At 36.6% G+C, this 24,207-nt stretch overlaps 1 protein-coding gene and 1 long non-coding RNA gene across 9 annotated transcripts in view; one reads left to right on the top strand and one right to left on the bottom strand.

The window, feature by feature from the left end:
* Window positions 1–870: 870 nt before the first annotated feature.
* Window positions 871–17,742, top strand: LOC121375039. Its single transcript, XR_005958270.1, has 4 exons — window positions 871–1,098; window positions 5,658–5,757; window positions 15,757–15,872; window positions 16,693–17,742. It is a non-coding gene; the product is annotated as an uncharacterized LOC121375039 (long non-coding RNA).
* Window positions 17,743–21,565: 3,823 nt separating this feature from the next.
* LOC121376439 (stathmin-like) overlaps window positions 21,566–24,207 on the bottom strand; it is a 30,308-nt gene continuing 27,666 nt past the window's right edge. For all 8 annotated transcript variants that reach the window (XM_041504309.1, XM_041504306.1, XM_041504310.1 and 5 more), the window contains one exon: window positions 21,566–24,020. Coding sequence is in view for 1 of the 8 variants with exons in the window: in XM_041504308.1 (XP_041360242.1) it covers window positions 23,949–24,020 (72 nt within the window). In the remaining 7 variants the exon portion in view is untranslated. The remainder of the gene's footprint in view (window positions 24,021–24,207) is intronic.

Raw genomic sequence — 24,207 nt, 5'->3', positions numbered from 1 at the left:
CTATCTATCTATCTATGTACCTGTCTAAATAAATATATATAATTAACTTTAATTCTACTTTGTAGTTCCTTTACACCTACCGTAATCTGAGATAGGAATTTATGTACAACAGGGAGGAATCACCCGGACAAGCATGAGCCTTTAGCACTTTCTTCAAGTAATGATATAACACTGCTGATTGTTCGTTATGAAAAGACAAGCATGAGCCTTTAGCACTTTCTTCAAGTAATGATATAACACTGCTGATTGTTCGTTATGAAAAGATAATTCAACCACTGTAATTCAACCATGGGGGGGGGGGGGGGGGGTTCAATGGGAAAGAGTAACATGTCACAGTTGTTATGGTGTGCATATACTAAACATGACTCATTTATGAAAACATGTCATTTACTTATTATACTATGTATGTATGTATATATATACACAAACATCACGTAGATTTCATAATATAGTTTTATATGATATGAGTTATTCATTGCCCGAATTAAACGAAAATGTCCGAATCTGGATAAAAACCTTTATTCATATTAGCATTACTACCTAAAACTGCTACATAGGGTTGCAAACGAATCACTACGCATTTTTACACGGATTACAACTAATTTTGAGGGTAGAATGTTGGAAATGCATGGTAAAAAGGTATCAACTTATCACATTTTGTTCGAATATCTCTATCTGTGTTGCCCGAATTTGAGGTTTTGCACCAGCCCCTTGTCTCATACGCTATTGCTTAAAACAGAATTGACAGAAATATCGTAACCGGTGGGTTTTCGCCCATACCACCAACGTAAAAGTCAACAATAACATAAACACGACTATTTTCAATTTTTGTTCAAAAAGCCCGGCCAAGTCTAGGTTGACCCCCGCTAACCCAGGTATCGGGACAGGTAACCTACTTTTAAGTCGGACTGACGCCGAACATCCTCTCGAAGCGAAGTCGGAATGTGTATGTCGTCTTTGCATGTTATAATGTGATGTAGTGGTGACACAGTGCGAGCTCAAAACCAGAAGAGGAAATTAGATTATGCACCGCAGGGCCGTGGTTTGTCACGAACGATTTCAATATGTTGAAGATACTTTTACTCGTAATTATGACAGGTAGGTACATGTTGACAGATCTACCTGTATTGTATTGGATAAAATATATGCAAATATAATTGTTAAACTTGCTAAACTGTTTTTGTTTATACCTTTCTAATGTAACGTAGGCTAAAGATTGCCTTGTTGTTAATTACCACAGGTAAGTTTGTATAATTAAACATTTACCTGTATATTGAATATAATCAGCCAGTATGAAAAGACCAATGCCATTTAATAAAATAATGACAAAGAACACACTTAACAGCGATATTTCTATGCCTAGGCCTAGGGATGTAATAACGTTAAATAATGACAAAGAACACACTTAACAGCGATATTTGTAGGCCTAGGCCTAGGGATGTAATAACGTTAAATAATGACAAAGAACACACTTAACAGCGATATTTCTATGTCTAGGCCTAGGGATGTAATAACGTTAAATTTGTCGTATTTAAAAGTTTGTTTTGTTTCAACGACACAGCTAGAACACATTAATTTATTAATCATCGGCTATTGGATGTCAAACATTTGGTAATTTTGACATATAGTCTTAGAGAGGAAACCCGCTACATTTTGGCATCAGTATCTTGTATATGCATAATCCCACAGACAGGATAGCACATACCACGTCCTTTGATATATCAGTCGTTGTGCACTGGCTCGAACGAGAAATAGCCTAATGGGCCCACCGACGGGGATCGATCCCAAACCGAGCACACATCAAGCGAGTGCTTTACCACTGGGCTACGTCCCGACCCTCTGTCGTATTTAAAGCAAGTAACCACGCTGTCGGTTTCTTGCGTAATAAAAAGAATAATAATAATAGGCCTTGATTGGTAAAAAGCAAATTTTTTAATTATCATAATAATTTTTTATTATTTTTATGACGGACAAATTAAAACAATAAATACATTGTAAAAATACATACATGTATGTGTAAATAATATACCTGTATAAACATATATACAATGTCATGTCATTGTATTTATTTTGTTTGCTTTGCAAACTTAATAATATAAGAGGCTTAGCCTATTTGTCACGGGTTAGACGAAGCCCAGTGGTAAAGCGCTCGCTTGATGCGCGATCGGTTTAGGATCGACCCCCGTCGGTGGCCCCATTGGGCTATTTCTCGTTCCAGCCAGTCCTACAAAACTGTCACAAAGGCCGTGGTATGCACTATCCTGTCTGGGATGGTGCATATAAAAGATCCCTTGCTGCTAATCGAAAAGAGTAACCCATGAAGTGGCGACAGCGAGTTACCTCTCTCTATATATCTGTGTGCTCCTTAACCATATGTCTGACGCCATATAACCGTAAATAAAATGTGTTGAGTTCGTCGTTAAATAAAACATTTCCTTCCTTCCTATTTGTCATACTTTCTAGCAAAGGCCCTACTGTAATCATAATAAACGTGATAAAAATACACTTTTGCTGTTGTCAGTATTTACTTAATGATGTATAATCAGCTAATATTATAATGAACATATTTGTATGTGATTTATATCATATTTAACAACGCCACGAACGAAAAATGCACACGCAAACACCGCACACTGAGGAATATATAAAAATATGTTAATACATGTACAGTATTTAATTATGTATATACCAATTCACGTACATATGTGTATATAACCCAACTGAATATGGAATTATTTAAACATTATGGAGATTGTAACTTTTATATTTCACATTTATTATTATATGGATATTTGCAACCTTTTGTGGAAAAGTTAAAAGACAAGTTTGTTTTGTTTAACGACACCACTAGAACACATTGATTTATTAATCATCGGCTATTGGATGTCAAACATTTGGTAATTTTGACACAGTCTTAGAAAAGAAACCGGCCTTTAACATACCAGTCGTGGTGCACTAGTTGGAGCGAGAAATGGCGTAATGGTCCCACCGACGGGGATCGATCCTAACTGACCGCGCATCAAGCGAGCGCCAATTTGAGGCCTATAGGTGACATATTCTTAAAATAGCAACAGATTCAAAATTGCAAGTCAAAATAATATATTGTCGCATTGTTTTCATTTACAGTTTTGAATCTGTTGCTATTTTAACAATATTTGGCCTAAGATAATAACATTTTCACTGCAAATGTCAAATATACATATAGTAATAAGTATGAAATATAAAGTGATTGTAGGATAACTAGAATATTAAAGTGAACAATACATTATACGCTGGAATCCATGACAGACATGCACTCCGAAATCATAAATATTCATAAGATATGGAGAAGGTACGTGTGAATCATCAGTGACCTGATAAACAAGTTCCGCTGTGCACTTCAAATACATGTCGCTGGATATCTTATTGTTAACGAATGAATGAATGAATGAATGAATGTTTAACGACACCCCAGCAAGAAAAATACATCGGCTATTGGGTGTCAAACTATGGTAAATGTAAACACAATGTGAAGACTGTCCTGAGTATATTGGGGACGGGACTACGTTTACGCTTGTTATGATCAGCGTTATGTATTGTTAATTTTCAACTATACTAAAGTAGTGTCGGAAATAGAATAAAACTAATTTTCGTTGATTATTTCTTTCATATGAAACTGACTGGTAAATATTTGGTAAATATCTATTTAATGATACTCTACCTAATTTAGCATTTACTTGTTTTGGCTCTAATTGATGTACAAGGTGGTGTTTACTCTTGGAATTAAAAGAAAAATGTCAGTAAAACAGGTGATTTGTGCACTTTATTGGAACAGACTATAACAAATTTTTATCGCCATGACTTTGTGTCAATTTCATTGCTGTTTCGATATGTCAGGGACTGTCTCTGCTGACGGTTTACCCCTATCCCTCCCGAAAACAAAATATTTCTAGACATTTCTAAGTAACTTTTGAGCAAAACTGTCAAGAACCATTCTGAGTGTGTGATCTATTACACCGGTATTAAAGGTGCTATGTATGAAAGGTGTTATCTCCAAGTTGCATAATGACAACTATTATAAAAAAAGTAAAAAAAAGTAAATAAATAAATTTTGCTTTAAAATTTAAAGACTACAAATAATTTTATCTTCTAGTAGAAAATACATGTTTATTGGAGAATCTTTATCACAAACAGATGCTGATATATAACTATGGTATAGCACCTTTAAGTGGTGGCAAGATTGTGTAAATTTCTAATGTACTTATATTGAATTAATATTCACAAAATATGCTGATCATAATTAATAATTTTTTCTGCAATTCAAAATACTCAGTTAACTTGCAGTTTTTGAAAAAAAGTTTGTTTAAAGGGACATTCCTGAGTTTGCTACACATTTTAAGATGTTATCTACTAACAGAGACTTTTTAACGAATGTAATTACATATGAAATATATTTTTCTGCATAAAATATTAGTGGCTGTATATTAAACGTGTTTCTAATCGTTGTAATATGTGTACTTGGTTAAATTTAATTTAATTTCCTAAAATAAAAAAAATTCGTAATGTTTTCAAATTATTTGTAAATCACTGGCATGATTCTGCAAGTAAGGTTTTGATTGGTGGACATGAGCTCCCACTGGCTGCTGTTAGATCCACATGTAATAGTGGAGCTATTTTTAATTAGATTGTTTTTTAAACAACCCTAACGCAATCAAATGAGGTCTGTGTGTGTGTGTGTGTGTGTGTGTGTGTGTGTGTGTGTGTGAGAGAGAGAGAGAGAGAGAGAGAGAGAGAGAGAGAGAGAGAGAGAGAGAGAGAGAGAGAGAGAGAGAGAAAGAGAGAGAGAAACTGAGTATCATGTGCTAATGCTGTTTTTGTCGTTCTCGTGGTGATATTAAGAGAGAGAGAGAGAGAGAGAGAGAGAAAGAGAGAGAGAGAGAGAGAGAGAGAGAGAGAGAGAGGTGTGAGTGAGTGTGTGTGTGTGTGTGTGTGTGTGTGTGTGTGTGTGTGTGTGTGTGTGAGAGAGAGAGAGAGAGAGAGAGAGAGAGAGAGAGAGAGAGAGCGCGAGCGTGTGTGTGTGCGCGCGCATGCTCAATTTCAAGGGGGAAGTTCCCATTCACATGTATATAGTTATATACTCATTTACAAGTGACAGCATGCATTTGTTTAATGCTGTTAATTGCTGCACTAGGTACAGTAACTTTATTTACACTGATAAATATAGTTAGCGTGTTTTACTAGACAAACCATAAAGTAGGCCTATGCCTTAAAAAGAAGAACAAGTCTGCCACATATGTGGATTGATTTATCCTTTTACTATTCAATACATAATATTCCAATAAGTAATATGTATATGTGTTGTTGTTATTTAGCAAATATGTATTTTAAAAATTGCACTTTTCATGTTGTTTAAATTATTATGTTATGACAAGGGCGTTTTCGCACGCTTTAAAAGTCTTGTTTGGAAAAGGGCGTTCACGGACTTGAAAATTAAAATATCAAAACATTCCGGAATTGTTTTGGCATTAGGTTGGTCGCCGTGATAATTGTGAATTGGTTAGATTATTTACTAACGAAGAGCTGAATTTGAAACTTGATTTTATACAGATTTTATTTTAATTAATGTTATTACTTTTTCACTCACTCTCTCTCTCTCTCTCTCTCTCTCTCTGTTACAGGACTTGTAAAGAATGAAACACAATGTCCCGCAGCTGACATCTGTTTGACAGCATTTATTAAATCTGCAAAACGGGCCACGGACCAACAAGGCCTTTGTCAGTAAGTGATCATGGGACATCGGCCTCAGCGGTATAAATTGGTTAAGCAATCAGAATTTAAGGTTGGTAGGTAATGGGTTCGCATCAGGGTACCGGCAGCCACCCAGCGTATATTTTCATGGACTCATTGCGCAGGTAGGCCTACTAAACCAGTGGTAACGTGCTCGCCAAATGCGCGGTCGGTATTGGATCGATCCCCGTCGGTGGGCCCACTGAGCTAATTTCGTTCCAGCCAGTGCACCACAACTGGTATATCAAATATTTTGAAATGTGTTATCCTGCTTTTCTACTAATGGCAACATGTAGCGGGTTTCCTCTCTTAGACTATAAATGTCAAAATGACCGAATGCCAGAATAGCTGATAATTAATAAATCATGTGTCTAGTGGTGTCGTAATTTATCTCTCCGTATCCCCTAACAAATAATTAATTCACAGCCCCGAACAGATAGCCCAGTCGTCTGAAGTGTATGCCTATGACAGCGTGCTTGAACCTTTATTGAATATAAAAAGGAAAATAAAATTAAAGCTATGACTCGGTCTGACTGAATTCCAATCCTACTGGCCACTATGCCGTGTTTTTGTTAATCAAATTTTATTATTTGTTTGTCCAAGTGACCTTTTGTCGTAAAGGCCGCAAACTGTTGGTAGTGGGTATTGGAGGTGGTCATGGTTACAAATGCTTCTTAACAAAAAGTTAATGTTTGTTTTGTTTAACGACACCACTATAGAACATTGAATGCCAGAAGTAGCTACTGAAATAACGGGTAGCATCTTTGAATTTGAGTACTTTGTTTTACAGGTACCCCATACGTGTTTGTCACGGGGATTCTATAATACCCGTAACTGAATAAAACACGATTATCCAAATATCTCTCCTAACTGTATATCTATTAGATCTCTCTGTAACAGGCGGTATATACCCGCTGTGGCTCGTCTCTAGGTATGATCAGAGATACGATCTTATATAAAGTATATATTATTATAGCACGTTTAGTTCACTAGAAAACACAACAAAACACAATACACTTTGGAATCTGTATTAACCTACGCTGACAAATATACAGCCGCAGTAGTTAATTAATAACAACAATAATAACAACCCAGAACTGATCACTTAATTAGTTAATCTCTAGGTGTTTAGTTTACACAAAATGCGAATCACTTCACCGTGACACAACACCCACACGTGTGATAATTGAGAAACGCTTCTAGGGGAACTTAATTAATAAAGGAATTACAGCTCTATTTCTAACTGGTTAATTTTTAATTAACCCTTAACTACTCGTTCAGTAACCTTGTAACACAAAATTAATACTGGTACCTATCACAATAAAGACAATAACCTACAGTTTACCTAGGTCTTCTAGGATGACTGGCTAAGCTTATATTACCAAATACTCGTATAAATATAGACCAGTAAGACTACGATTTACTTCGTCAGATGACCGAAGACACTGTCTAAATAATATTGGTATAATACAGTATTAAAATATTTAAAGTCACATCAATCACATCAAGGTTATACAACAGAGCAGAAATGATATTTACCAAAGTCCAAACGGACTAACGTTCCCCCTGGACGCCTTCCTATTTCGTTCTCCCCATAACTCTCAAACTCTAGCTATTTATTATAAAAATCAGAATATCGCCTGGGGGTACAAGGCGGTCCTCCCCCTATCATCTGATATTCCACCTCTCCCAGAGACGCATTTTTCTCTTTGATCGCCAGACTTACTGACGCCAGCGTCGCCAAATCACGGTTGTAAAAACCGCACTCGCAGAGGTGTGTATTAGACGACCATCGCGCAGGAGTATTACGTAACAAGTTCCCCACCTAGCTAAGTGCATTTGGAACTGCACACGGCCTTCTAAAACAATTAATAACGCCACAGGCGAAAAGAAATTAAGAGCATGTACCGTCACACACCCCCCACCTCAAAAAGGATATTTCCTCTACTCTAGGAATAGGGAAATATACTACATTAAAACAAAAAGTGCGTTAACCGACGCATACGGGCATTTATAACACATGTAATAATAAGGTGACTACCAGTAATCACACTGAGTCTCTGAGTCCCTGGTATACAAATAAAATATATCAGAACAAAACAGAAATCAAGAATGTCAACACATTATCATAACGTTCAACTTCGGGACAGGGCATCAGCGATTACATTGGATGTGCCCTTGATATGTTCAATGGTAATTGGGTATTCTTGCAGAAGAAGACTCCATCTCAACTCTCTCTGGTTGGAGGCTTTCATTAGGATGGTCCAGTCCGTCTTCGTCTTCTTCGAACAGCACAGCTCCAGCACCCACGTCACTGGCACCCACAGCTAGCTTGAAAGGCACTCGGTAGTCTGGTGCTGCCATCACGGGAGACGAGTAGCGCATCTGCTTGATACGGTTGAATGACTTCTCGCATTCACCTGACCACTGGAACTTCGTTTCTTTCTTTTTCAGTGTCGCACGTTTTCCAGGTTTTTTTCCGATAGGCATGCTGTCGAATCGGTGTAGCGTTGGGTTCCAAGCGCACATCCTGGCTTAAGGTGTTGGTAACCGTTGGAAGGTCCTGACAACTGGAAACATTGTCTTGTTTCAACGTAGTTAACTTTGCTCGCTGGGGGTTCAAGTCTGCTAGAATCTAGCTGTTGGCCAACTTGATCTCCGCAGTCTTGACGTCATCACAGGAAATTGAGTGTCTCTCAATTTGGACCGGTCTCTCTGGAACTATCGGCAGTCTGTCAAAATAACCTTTTAGCAAATTGATGTGACAATACCTACTTTTCCTAACCCTATCAGGAGTGTTTATCACATACCCTGTCTCATTAACCCGTTTGTGCACAACATAGGGCCCGAAATACCTGTTTTGCACAGAACCCCGTTTAATGGGAAGGTACAGCAGCACCTTATCCCCTGGTTTAATTTCCCGACTCCCAGTCTTCCTATCAAACACTGATTTTATTTTGCTCTGAGCATGGCTTAGTTGCTTCCTAGCCTTCCTATCAAACACTGATTTTATTTTGCTCTGAGCATGGCTCAGTTGCTTCCTAGCCTTCCTATCTCTAACTCTCTTATTCATTAATATTCCCTTGTCCATATCATAACCTGACATCTGATCCTCCATCTCACCCTTAGTTAACAACGTAGTGCGAACTGCCAACATATTTGGATCAGTCCCCTGCTCTAGAACTAACTCTTGTCTATCACAAGGTAAATCCCCTCTATCAAACACAACTGGTTCAATTCCCCTCTGCGGGAGATCAACAGGTTCCACCACATTTAATTCCTCAGTTGACTTATCTACCATTTTACTGATAACCTCATCCACTCCAATTTCATGGCTCACACACGTATCAGACAAATCACAAATATCCTCTGGGTATCGTGTTACCCTACTGGCCATAGCCCTAGTCTTTACACACGCAGGATATCTAATCTCATCAACCTCACGTAAAGGGCTGTCTTTAATTAACAACTGGTCACATTTCGGCTGACAACACTAACTAGTCAAATCATTTCCCAACAAAACTCCTATGTTTTCAACAGGCAAGTCCTTCACAACACCCATAATGACTGGTCCCGTCACAAACTTCGAACACAAGAAAACCTTATGTAACCTGACAGCCATATTTTCCCCAGTAACCGAGGTTAAAACCAAACTACGTCCCGTATCTGAATTTTCAATACCAGCTAAACACTTTTGCGTTATCAGACTCTGACTACACCCGGTATCTCTATAGATTGATATTGCCTTAGGACACAACTCTTGTTTCACATCACAAACCATACCAGTGGACACATACGGGTTTACTTTCTCTGCCATGGGACTAACCATTAACTCTCTCGCTAACGGAGCTGACCTCACTAAACCGATCGCGTTTCCTTTTAAAACAGTCCCCGACAAGATGGTTATCCTTTTTACAGTAACTGCAATGTGGACGAAAAGTTCGTGCATTGGCTGATAATGCAGGTTTATCCTTACTTTGCCCACCAGGTGCATTCCTTGCCCGACTAGCTGACCAACTAGATGACTCTCCCCGATAGTTACTTTCCCGGGAAAAACCTGGCTGAAATTTCTTCTTATCACCCTGTTGTAAAGAGCTACCCGGTACTGCCTGAGCTTTGTGTATTAACACGTAATCATCTGCCACTATGCCTGCCTCCTCTATCTTTTTGACATCACGATCCTCTAAATGAATACGTAAGCTAACTGGTAATCCATTTTTAACGTCCTGTAAGATCAACAACTCCCGTAACTCGGTATATGACTCTACCCGATGAGACACCACCCATTTATCAAACATCCCTGCCTTCTTAGCCACAAACTCACTATAAGACTGACCCTGCGTTTTTCTCAACTCGCTGTACCGTAAACGATAATCCTCCGGTCGTAATTCATACGCCCTAAACACTGCCGCCGTAACTAGGTCGTACTGACTTGCTCACTCATCACTCATTGAATTATAAGCTACACTAGCCTTCCCCTTAAACTTAGACACGGCTAACAATGTCAGGGGGTGCAGTGAAACAACAAATAATTTTTTTTTAAATACTACTAATAATATATAAATAAAATAAAATAAAAAATACATAAATAAATACAAAGGTGTAAGCACATAAATTTACGCCACTGGTGTTTTGACTAACCGGATGAAAGGTCACGTTGGCGTTGCCTTTACTACGACCTGTTAACAAAAACAAGGCTTGGTGGGCAGGAAAATCAATTTATAAATTATAGGCCTAATGGAACAAAATTTGGACAGTAGTTGCATGGAGGTAGATTTTTAGCAAGCAATGACATACTCCTGTACTATTAATCCATTTTTTTTAAATAAAAAGGAAACAAAATGAAGGTATACGTCATGTGCTATTCGATACCAGGGCTGTACAATAACTAAGGCGTAAGTGTAAAACAAATCCATAGAACGGTGAGTGTGCAGAATATAGATCAAGGGCAGATCATGGCTTAATCTGTCCCTCCTAGACATCCTCTTTCTTTAAAAAAAGAAATAATTTGTTTACAATTTCAGGGCTACCAATTATCCTCAATTTTCCGAAAATCTTTAATTGTGCCGTTGTCGATATTGATACAAAATATCTGGAATTGTTCTCCATCCCAATCCCAACATTAAAAGTAAACAAAATGTGTTATTCCCCTTTATTTTACAAATCCAACAATAAATAATGTCTGAACACATTGTAAACAAACATCTCGGGGATAGCCTTAACGTTCCCACGGGTTTCAATTTCTTTCATCCGAAGGCGCGTAGTCCACAACAGTAACAGACGCACATCGTGATCTACTGTGTAGAAGAAACCGGCAGGCAATAATGTGCCATGTTTACGATGTCTCGAGAGGCCACATTGTTAATATAGGCAACATCATAGGCATCGTCCGTCGTATTCTCTGGCAGCATCCGTTTGATCTGTGGGTTCTTCATTCACGATTTCACTGGGTTGACGAGTAGCATCCGTTTCAACGGTTCGATTCATATTCTTAAGGCATTTGATCGGTGTCTTTTGAAACGTCAACCGCTCTTCTTTCACCTGAACAGGCGCGTAGTCCACAACAGTCAACAGACGATGACATCGTGATCTACTGTGTAGAAGAAACCGGCATTGGCGACTTCATAAAGCCTCGGAGTCTGCTCTCATTGGATGAATTTCGATTCCACGGTGAAGCCAAATGAAGATTACTGCATACCTAGACATGTCCGGACTCTAAGACTGCTCTTATTTTTGAGCGATTGACAGAAAGTAAAATGTTAGACTCGAGAGGTTTAAAGTCCATCCCAAAAAGGAGGTCGTCATCAGTTGTCATAGGGTGACGTCAAGGTGTGGGAGATCATCAACAACTTGAGGCATCGTCCCCGTTTCGTATTCTCTGCAGCAGCATCCGTTTGATTTCATGGACTCGGTGGACGGCGAAGTTCTTCATCAGATTGGTACGCCTTGTGTTGTGGCTCACTAGTGAGTTGGCGCACGTCTTCTACGTTGGTCTTCATCAGCTGATCCGGGTTTTTGCTACGGTCCATGGTTCGATTTTATCTGGCTTCGGCGGTTTGGAGGGGCGACTTGGCTTGGCTCACTAAGGGTCATTTGATCGTGTGTCTTTTGTCGAAACATCTGCAGACCAAGACGTCGTCACTGCTACCGCTCCTTTTTTCGTTTTTCCAGTTTTTTTTAGCAGACGGAGTCGCTTTTTAGCCACCGGTACTACGTCTCCTTTTCCTCCACCTTCCTTTCTTTGGTATGAACATTCTCGAATATCCAGGTTTCCGTACGTTGCAATTAGTCCCCCCAGGTGGAGGGGGGGGGGTAACTGCACTTCTCCGTCTACAATATTTGAAAGTGCGACTAACGAATGACGCACAGTGCTAAATCTAAGGTTTTTATACACAATAGACGGCCATGCCCAAACCACAGGTATCCCCAAACAATAACGTTGGATATATTATACTTACGTTATACATGTAACTATAGTATTTGTACTAGGGGTTTCTGTTTGGGGGTACCTGTGGCCCGAACACTTTCTGGGGATAACGTCACAACTCTGAACAGCAATAGTCTTTCTAATTCAGTAGAACACTGCGACAATTAAGAGGGCTTCAGTTCCTGTCCGCAATAAAACCAATGAAGAATGTCCACATCCGTGTAACTAATCTCAGCGTAGATGGTGTCGCCAAGAAGCTGTGATGTATAAAATGTCCCGTTTGAATATAGCTAGTTCCAGCCACTATTTCATTGTCAAAGGGATGCCTTTTTTTGTGGGCAACAGTTTACCGCGAGCCTCGTCAAACTCATGAATGTCAATAACCCACGAGCGTAGGAAGGTGCCAAAAAGTGTGTGTGTGGGGGGGGGGGGGGGGGGGGCGGCACACGTTTATATTTACACTATTATAAAGCAAATATCTGAAAGGGGGGGGGGGGGAGGGAGGGGGCACAAACACCTGACTGCCAAGATCTATCTGACATCTCGTTTTGTTGCCTTCTGCAAAGCTTCTCGAAAACCTCGATACCATTTTCTCCTTTTAAAATACAGCACAAGTAGACACAAAAACGTGAAGAGCATCAACGTTGTACGTCTTCCCTCTAGCTGAGAGAATGGCAATCGTTAGGTCAGGTCATAGGTTTTAACGTTCTCATTCACAACAAGCTGTTGTAGCATATGCCTGTCATGGGCGCAGGTGTCGACTTTCACTGACTCCTCCGTCCAGGACAGGAAAAGGTTCGCCCGCAATTTGCAAATGTCCTGTAGGAATAAAGTCAAATAGAAAATGTTGCGTATTTTCTTGAAGGTAATTTTGACGCATAATTTAGAATGGTTCGTCAAAACTGAAAATGGAGCTAATTGATTGATTGATTTGACCTAGTTGATCGAAATGTAGCTCCTGCATTTTTTCGTGCTGGGGTGTCCTTAAACGTCTATTATATTCTATGCTGTTAACCCAGTTAGGTCACCCCAACGTTAGAGTATCACGTGACCTAGCTCATTTGCATATCTTGGCGCTCAAGTGACCCTGATACTACTGACAGTTATATAGGCTCACAAATAACTTTGTAGTAGACTCGACACTTGTCTAAATCTAAATCTATTAAATCTAATGTCTTTGTAAATGCCTATTTACTGCCATCAAATGTTAACAACTTAATGTGGCAGAGGGATAATATATTCCAAACCATCAGCGTTAGGACCACCCCACTATATTAAGACCAAGCATAACAAGTCCATCTGGTGGTCGTAATTGAGCTGTTTACACACACACACACACACATATATATATATATATATATATAAATATATATATATATATATACATGACCAGCCTCGGTGGCGTAGTGGTTAGGCCATCGGTCTACAGGCTGGTAGGTATTGGGTTCGGATCCCAGTCGAGGCATGGGATTTTTAATCCAGATACCGACTCCAAACCCTGAGTGAGTGCTCCACAAGGCTCAATGGGTAGGTGTAAACCACGTACACCGACCAGTGATCTAATAACTGGTTCAACAAAGGCCATGGTTTGTGCTATCCTGCCTGTGGGAAGTGCAAATAAAAGATCCCTTGCTGCTAATCGGAAAGAGTAGCCCATGTAGTGGCGACAGCGGGTTTCCTCTCAAAATCTGTTTGGTCCTTAACCATATGTCTGACGCCATATAACCGTAAATAAAATGTGTTGAGTGCGTCGTTAAATAAAACACTTCTTTCTTTCTGTAAAAGCATTCTCTAACAGTATTATGTTACTTACCCATTAATAATTATTGTGAAAGCCTTCTCTCACAATATTAGGTTATATTGACGTAAATGCTGGTAACATAGATTACATACTTGTTAGAGATAATTACCGTTTAATTTTATATCTAACTTGACCTTTATTTCTGTTTCGAATATATTACATCTCAAAGTTGAAAGACAGGACGAAATAAAAATTGTATAAACGTAGGCCTAAAGAACGCAACTCTAATCTTTGCAACAAATAAAGGGGTTTTTGTCAAAATTATTTAATATGAAACAAAAGTGTTAATAATTCCAGTGTTCATTGTTAAATATAGTATTATAAAATAAAAAATCAGTTAATATTATGAACATAGCTATGTTAATTTTGCAATTTACGTTAGCAACGAAGGTAATCCACGTTTACCTGTTGTTTAGTTTAAACTTAAGAAATATAATATTACTCTAGTTTTGTGACTATTGCGGTGTGTGTTTAATTACGACTTTCTTACACACTCTTTGGTACGAACATTCGTTATTTTTGATAACACATATAGTGTTAACACTTAACACACATACGTGCGTTAACATTTTAAAGACATACGACTGGCTGCTCCTAGGTCACCAATGCCATACCATCCAATGAAAACAAAATGCACGATCGAATCATCACTCTGTGACTACAAGTTAACCTGAAATTGACTTGTCTGTGACGCACAAGTTAACTATAAGCGCTAGGGCCGTACATAGGTTTTAGTTGAAAAAGGTGTTTAAATTTATTTTAAAACTGTTGTCTGAAGATATGTAAGAAATAGAATACTACATTCGTGTCCGTTAGATACCATTTATCTTACAACTGGTTTGATACGTTTTTTTTTTTTTTAAACTCGTTGTACGATAAACGGTATCTAACGGCCGTTCATGTAGTATTCTCTATATACGTCAAATTTGTATCATCTTGCTTCGCAATCTAATTAAAATTAACTCCACTATTACATGTGGATCTAACACCAGCCAGTTGGAGCTCATGTCCACCAATGAGTGCGTCGTTAAATAAAACATTTCTTTCTTTACATATATACATATACAAGTTAATAATGTTCTTGGCTTGATTCATGACCATGACAACTCACACTTTTAAACAACTGTGTACATTCGTGCATGACCCGATACAGTATTGTATTTCCATCTGCAGGACATTTTCTTGTATTTTATGACTTTTTAAAATTATTAATTTTAATATTTTATTGAAATTGTCATTTGTTTTAAGTTTGGAAAATATGTTTCAAAAATATACAAAATATATAGTAAACGTTCAAATGTTCGTTTTTTCTATCTTAAATGTTAAAATAATTTTGAAATATTGTCGCCCTGACAATTTTCATTTTAGTTTGGAGGCCGAATCCCCCCCCTCCCCAAAAAAAAAAAAAAAAACAAAAAAAAAAAAAAAAAACACTATTATCTGTATACCAAATTATTATTTGCTATTATAGCTAACCCGCAATTTCTCAGCAGTTAGATACAAATAAAATAGACACTGCAACAAAATAGATAAATTTCGACCCTAATTTGTTTATTTATCCTTGGAAAAACACTAAGGGCTTTGTGAAAGGAAAATGGGGAAACGATTGAGGATCCCTGGCAGTACGTGCCGTAAATGTAGGCTCTCATTAGCATAGCTTTTTTTTTTTTTTTACCCCCCGAACCCCCTTAGCCTACGCCCCTGATATATAGGACATCAAATGAATTATAAGAAATATTTACTATGATTTATTATATTTCAGTTATGTGTATATAGCGTTAGACTGTCTCGAAGAATCGAAGCAGCAATGCCTGTTTGAACAACACGCGTGGATCGAACACAAAATGGAAGACATTCGTAGGGAACATCCAACGTGTGGTGAGTAGAGCAACACACTTTAAATAGCTTTGTCAGTTATCAAAATCTTAAACAACTGATAATATATTATAAAACATTTTAACATGTAAAATTGTTTTGTAAATGATTGTCGTTTTTGCTGACATAAAAGCTGCCATTGCCAATGTTATAATTATTGGAGATATTCAAGTATTAATAGGGAACTAGGTGTACATCACTAATTATAGCAGTTGTCTGCAGTTTATTTTAAAATAAAAAGTACAACAGTCTAAATGTGTCAACAGACTTTGATCAAATTAAACTCCTGGGCCCCATTTCACGAAGCGATCTTAGCCCTAAGATCAACTTAAGTGCATAGGGTAGCTATGCGCTTAAAGTAATCTTAGGGCTAAGATCGCTTCGTGGAACGGGGCCCTGGACATAGATCTTGTCACCAGCATTGTTCCTCACAGAGCCGGTTTATCCTAGTAGCACGTGCTACGGGCCCCGCGCTTCAGGGGGCCCCGCGGTGATGTGTACATTTATTTTTCCCAGATAATTTTTCCCCTCTGCCCAAGGGTGTTGCAAAATATATATCCTGGGAATTTTTTTTTTTTATTATTATTATTATTATTATTTTTTTTTTATATCCGGACTATTACCGTGACTCAGCCAAACATATTCCACTAGGTACCGCACAATAGCCGATTAAACGATGTTAATTTGATTCGTCAGTATTTTAATTAGTCTAAGTCACCTGAATATATAATTTTTCTTACAACTTGTTGAACTAGAAAACAATGAAATTCGGATGTCCTAATTATGAACATGCTCACATGTTACATTCTATATTTTTTTTCAGATTCCTCTGCCACGTTGACACCATCTTTAGTTTTGATTGTACTGTTCTCAGCACTGCAATATGTTTCTTGAACACTTGGCAAATTTAATATAGCCAGGAGTGATCTGATCACCACTGGATTAGTACATGTACATTTTAAAAACATTTTATATCCAGGACTTTAAATGTCAGAAAAAGATAGGGGAAAAAAATAATCTTTTTTTTTTAAATAATTAGAGAAAACCATACCTTCTGGGCCTTGGTTATAATCATCATTAAAACAAAATTGAAACTGTAGTTAATTTAGGCCGTTAAGACTCCGTTATTTAACCTCATGTGTTCATTTATACATTTATTCATTCATTTTGTTTTCACTTTTACAAATTCAGTGGGAAAATGGAAATTTGAGAAATTAATAACGCAAATGCTAGGAATTAGTGATACAATATTCCCAATTTCTTATGTATTGTTTGAGAGCTTAAAATGTTAAAACATTGAAATTTACCAGAACAAGAACCAATATATATATATATACATGTATATAATTTCCAAGAATAGACGATACATATTTGTCATTTATCTTGTCATAGTAAATATACAATTCCAGACCTCGGACCAATTTAACATAATATAACTCAGAATATTTATTTCTGTTCATATTTAAATTGCAAAAATATATTACTGTTAACAGTGAAATTTTCTGATCAAAGTTTTTTTTGAGTATGTAGAAATGAAAGTTTATTTTGTTCAACACCACTAGAGCACATTACTGTAATAAATCGGCTATTGGTTGTCAAAAAATGTGATAATCCAGTTTTCGAGAGAAACCCAATAAACATTTCCATTAGCAGCAAGGCATCTTTTATACGGTATGTAATTCCCCCCGCCCCAGACATGACGGCAGACTGGTGAAGAGTAGATGTACAACTACTATTTCTTTTAATCACATTTTTCTTTAAAGGGACAAACCCTAGTTTTTAAACACTAAGGCATACTTTTCACCTAGACTCTAAAATGGACACTAAGTTTGGTTAATTCACCAACATGTAATAAATTTGGATACAACAGAGTGAAACAAGAGACTGTGACGTTGAAATACCCTTAAAAATAGACTAAAACGCGACTCCGTGACAGTCACTTCTCAGACGCACGTGCGTTTTTAAAAATATGATTTTTTTGGGGTGGTATTAGGAAAACCAAGATGACCAGAAACACTTCAGTTGTACGAAAATGAATAATCTAAGCAATAAAATTTAAGTAATGTTTCATATCAGTTATCATAAACGGCTCTAATAGTGAAATATATGCCTTAGTGTTTAAAAACTAGGGTATGTCCCTTTAATAAGAAAAATACTACTTTTATCAACAATCACACACATGCCCTACCTGTTGGATTGTTTTTGCCAAATAAGTGGAACCCCTCCAAGGGTGGATCAAAGAGGTGGGGAAGCAGAATCCCATAACAAAACAAAAACAACAACAAAAAACAGAGAAAAAAAGTAATACAAAAAAGATAAAACAATCCGTACCTTATTTCTTGAAACTTTTTGTTCATGTATTTGTGACAATGATAATGAAAAGAATTATTTACTATTTAGGTCTAATGTTAAAAACAAAATACACGTTTCTATACACCTACCCGGTATTACTTAAAAATACTACATAATAATGTTATGAATTCCAAACATATTGGGGTGCCCTTTTAAGAGTTGGGGTGGTTGATTTAGGATCAAAACCCGTTGGTGGGACCGTGGAACTGAATATCAGTACTGTGGGACAGACCGCCAGTAATACAGTTAATTTCCTTATGCTGTGGATGAAGGTTTTGGTTGCAGTCAATATTTGAGTAGTAAAGCGCTCACTTGGGATCGATCCCTATCGGTGGGCCCATTTCTCATTCCAGCCAGTGCACCACGACCGGTACATCAAAGGCCGTGGTATGTACCATCCTGTCTGTGGGATGGTGCATATAAAAGATCCCTTGCTACTAACAGAAAAATGTCAGATCATGTAAAAATTACCAAACGTCTAACACCCAATAGGGGATGATCAATAAATCAATGTGCTTTAGTGGTGTCGTTAAATAAAGCAAACCAACTTTTAAAGATTTAATCCACAGCACGTGGCTACACTAACCAAACCAATGATAACATTTTCTAAAACTGATCACCAGCAGTTTATCAATTAAGTGGATATCTTACATCTGTAATTACAATTCCACAAGTATTTCACACCTCTATGACACACAAGTATACTAGCATGTAACGTACGTTTGATTTAGGAGGAAATCTACAATTTCACAAAACAAAAAATGAAAACTACTTTTAAACAAAATACACATTTGTTAAATCTACACTTTATTAGTGTACGATAATTATATGCTATATTAGCATGTATGAACAAACTTAGTCTACAAACAGGGTTTATTACCAACACTAGAGTAATGTATAATTTTTATTTTTTATTTTTTAAATCTGTGTGAGAGTTTCAACTAAAGCACCCAGCATAATGTGTTATTATACTAAACATGCATAAACACCACTAAGGCGTCCGAGGTTTATTTCTCTTCGTTTAGACTTACGGTACTTGGGAAATTCCTCCAAGACACATGGGACATTAATATATGGTAAACACTGTCACTGGGGTTATTTTAAGGAACCCAGGACAGTAATGGTCTGCCAGTATTGGTCAGGCGTGTGTGATGTTATCAGATGGACTGGGGTGAAAGATAGTTCACTGAGACAGAGAGAGAATATCTGGCACGAGAGAAAGACGTTTGGGGCCAACTCTCCATATTATATACATTGTCTATATGTTATCATCATGGATTAAAGAATATAATTGAGATCGAACTTGTGTAGTTTTTGTGTGAGTGCATTATGCACTCGGCCACATATGCAATTATATTCATTTTTATTTTTCATGCGATTTCAGTATTTTGAAAAAAATAAAAATTTAGAGCAATATGTGTTTGTCATTGATATGCACAATCATTCGCATTCTGATCTCTGTGTGTATAAAAACAATCAGAATTGTATAAAAGTAAAAACAATTTTTTTATGAAAGCTATATGAACCTATTACATAACAGCAAAGCACAGTCCCATGGGCCTAAACAGTCACCCGAGTTAGTTACTGACCCAACGTACCACTCTTCTTTTTTAGGGGTGGGGTGCAGGACAAGTGGGTTGATGGTGGTATGCAGATAGACCTATTTCACATTCCACTGTGCATGTGCCCGTTGCAGGGTAACTCGAGGGCACAAACCGCGAACTCACGCAAAAATAGACCTGTGGACAATTTGGGGGGGGGGGGGGGGGGGGCGGGGAGAGAGATTGACAATGGGAGGCCACGCAATAGGAATGTGAATATCTCCATGATTAATTATCAGTAGGGAAACCGAAAATTCTGTCGACATCCAACAAGACTTATTGGAGACATTTGTGAATTATTGCTTATCATGAAATAAAAAATATTAGATTGTTAACGCCCGACAAACCATCGGTTCGGATTCGTACACAATAAATAACAGATATGGGCTGAAATAATAATAATGTGTGCGTGCGTGTATATATATATGCAGATATTTATTATATTTAACATGATTTAAATATTTATAAAGCATTATACAGATAAATACATTCAGGATTCTTGTCGGGATTTCTTTTCACCAAGTTATTTAAGATTTTGTTCGGTATTTGGAATAAAATTAAATGATACATATAAAATTTGAGCTATGGTATATAAAACATTACAATCAAGCCCGTAGGAACGATATCTGGAGTTGGGGGAGGGGAGGGGGCACAATCTGTAGAGGTGGGGGAAGCCATATTTTAAACCGGGTTTATAAAAGTGGGGCTATAGTCCCTCAGACTTCTTGGTTGCTACCGACCTTAGAATGGTCAGAAATGTAACAGTATTGCATATACAGCTATTTAAATTCGAAGCAAGATTATTTAACCTAAGAAAGATGTAAGTTTTATTTATAACAGATTAGACTAGCCAACAGCTTGATAATATAGCTACAAACTCAGGATGGTCTCTTTATTATAAACTCGTGAGGGTTTATTATGCGCAGTCATAAGGTACTTCGTTTGAATGTTTGAAGAAAACATTAAGTACAACGTTAGGCCCATAGCCATTGTGGAACTCTGCTTACAGTATTTGTTGACTGAGAAGCCATTAGATTTTGAGCTACTTTCAAATCGAAAACATTTTCAGAGTAAAAGTATGTAAAATAAGCTCATTTTGTACCCCAAACCAAGGTTTATAACAATGAATAATGCTAAAATATAGTTAAATAAATCAAAATGAATCATCTATGGATGTCAATTAATTTTCCTATTTTGGGCCCCACTCGTCAGAATGACCAAACTCATGAATTTGTTTCTGTATGTGCCAAGGAAGCTTGCAATAAATTTGACTGGACTTGAACTTGGTCAAGTAATTTTGAAGAAGTTATCTAAAATATGAAATATAAAATACGCTATATTATCAGCAAGAAAACTTATATACTCAACAAAACTAAGTGTCAGAAGATATTTTCATTCATGAACAAATAATTTGTTTTCGGTTTTACAAAGCATACAAAACTTTACATCGGTCAAAATGGTTTTTACATTTAGAAATCGTATATGATCAAAACTTACAGAACACTGACCAATCTATTGTCACTTAACAGTTGAGAATATGTACTTTACCACAGACTGCTAGCACACATCGCAGCTTTTGCTATACCAGGCAAGTTCTATATTGACCAACCTCCCAAAAATATATCTTGTCCTATCTTATCAACCAAAACATTTGTTTTCTCACCAATCAACCACAATTCAAAAATAATTGGTAAGGCCTTCATCACACCATCCCATGATAATAAACCATAACAAACAAAAAGAAACTGATATACTTTTTTATTTGACTGCTACAAACCGATGCAAGCTAAGGTCCGAAAACAAAATATATAATGTTTGTAATACTTGTTTCTCATCATACATCGATATAGGCCACATTTTAAGCAGATGAAATCTGAAAGTTTTTAAGAACCATTAATAACAAATAATTTGTAAAGTCAATTTCTATCAGTCTTACTGAATCTACCAGTATGAAAATGATATCACTTTATGTAACACAGAATGAAATGGCAATAAAACATGGCAACAATGTCTTGAATACTCTTCAAAATGATATGAAAAGCATACAGGAAGAATGATCAAAAATCACATATTAGTTTTTATGACAAAAAGGATTTTAAACGGTTTTTTTTTTTTTTAATAAATAAAGCACGTTTTCTTCTTCTTTTAATCTTAATATTTGTATTGGGCTATTCCTTTGAATGGCATTGAATAATTATATTAATAACTAAAATCATAGGCAATCCTTAACTTTTAATTACGATCACTGAAATTTTCATGATCTATTTAAGAGGACTAATTTTTAAAGACATTTGGTATTGTATACACAAGAGCTGTTTTCATACTCACATTCACAAGTTGGAATGTTTAAAGCACAAGTTTTGTTTCTGCCACAACTCTTATGAACATACATTAACTTTTTGTAATTTGTAATTGCAGGAAATTTGTTATCAAATGATTACACTATTTAAAAAAATCACTCAAAACACAAGTTAATGCATCTGTCATGTGTACTTTGCTTCTTTTCATATCAATTTGAGTTAGGTCTTTTCTTTGTTGGTTCTTTGCAAATATCTTGAATGTAACTCAGCATTTATAGTTTAATACAGCAAATATCTTAATTGTCTGTGTAATGGCAAATACTAAATATAACTATTTTAAACACAAAGAAGCACCAGCTAGGTATGCATAAATAATGTTCTAATTAAATGATGTTGAACATATCTTGGTTTTTCCTCTGAAATGCTCACCAATCAGCTTTGTTTGCAAGTTGTTCAAATAATACTAAGAGTACATGCAATAACAAAATTTACAATTAAATGGAAGGCAATATGGATGATGCAAATTAGACAGGACAATATTTGTTTGCAGGAATACTGTAGAGTAAATTTAAAAAATATCTAAACATAATTCACCAAAAACCATTGAATACTAGCTCACAAAACTCCTAGTTTCTTTTTTTCTTGTGTGTGTGTGTGTGTGTGTGTGTTGTCAAATTAATGCTATTATAAAATCTGATGTGATTGATTTATTATTAACACATATTCAATAACTTTACTATAAATGAGTGGTTAAAAAAACAAAAGCCCATACCTTAAAGTTTTTAATATTACAGAATGTCACAAGGTCCTCTACACAAAAGATGGAGACAACCGTAGCCCACCTGTAACAATCTCCGGAGACCATAGATTCACAATGACAACACTAGCTGTTGCTCCACGAACATGGGAAGTTAAATTCCCCACTTTCCCAAACTCCCTGAGTATTTTTCCTGAATGGAGTTTTGTTTGTTTAAAAACCCATTTTCTAAATGCAGGTGGATAGAAAAAAAAATTGTGAACTACATGAGGACAATTGACATATCACCAAAAATACACATTCATACCTGTAGCTTGTTAATGGTTTAGTTATGCTACGATTTTCTAATTAAAATAAAAATGTTTACCAATCTTAAAGGACACCTCAGACAGGATCTGCTGGATTTTTTAAATTTAACTTTTGGTTTATAATACAAGTGCAGAATTTAGAAATTGTCTAAATTTATTCCACAAAAAGTTTTAAAACCTTCTCTGGAAGTACAAGTGGTCAATGAATATATGGAAGTAAAAAGGAGCTTCATAATTTTTAAAGACTTTTCAAACAATGTTTGTCAAAAGTGTGCATACACATACAATATATATAGTGAAAATTATGACAATGAGATATAAACAAATGAACTGAATGAACGCAAATGACAATATTCTGGGTTGGTCAACTGTCTTACATAAATCCTAATTTTACAAAAATGCATAGCTTTTTCAATGGAATAATGAAAACAAGTGGCAGTGTCAAAATATATATGCAAGAATATTTAAAACTGACAATCAAATTCAAACCACAAACAAGTGATTACAATTAGTAAAGTCTCATTAGTCTGAATTTTGTCATGCACGACTAGCATAAAAATGTGATCATAAAGTTTATTAAATATACACCCGAAGCTTGACAACAGTAATACCGATACAATTAGCAGCAACTATTAATGCTGTACTACAGTCAGACCGTTGAGAAGAGCTGCTTTCCGCAAGCAATGAGACAGTAATAGTGAGAAAAGAGAAAGTTCAGAGAGACAGAAGCTCTTATTCAGTTGAAAGGTCGAAGTCTCCAATCACACGGCTTCTACGTCATCCGTGGCCTGACGGTCCACTTTCTTCTTCCTCACCTCTTCAATTCTCCGTTCCTGCAACAAGATAATAACTAACTTACATATTAAGAAGAAAAAACCCCACAAGCATTCGAAGAGTACTGCTAAAGTAATATGTATCACCTACTAGGCTCAACAAATTTTTGTATCACCTAAATACATGGGGCATAACTCTGTGACAAATGTGTAAATCGCCATGAAAGTTAAACTTGATCTATAACAG

The sequence above is a fragment of the Gigantopelta aegis genome, chromosome 6, assembly GCF_016097555.1.
Source record: "Gigantopelta aegis isolate Gae_Host chromosome 6, Gae_host_genome, whole genome shotgun sequence".
NCBI classification, from domain to species: Eukaryota; Metazoa; Mollusca; class Gastropoda; order Neomphalida; family Peltospiridae; genus Gigantopelta; species Gigantopelta aegis.
The sequence above is the reverse complement of the archived record's forward strand: the minus strand, read 5'-3'. Positions and strand labels throughout refer to the sequence as shown.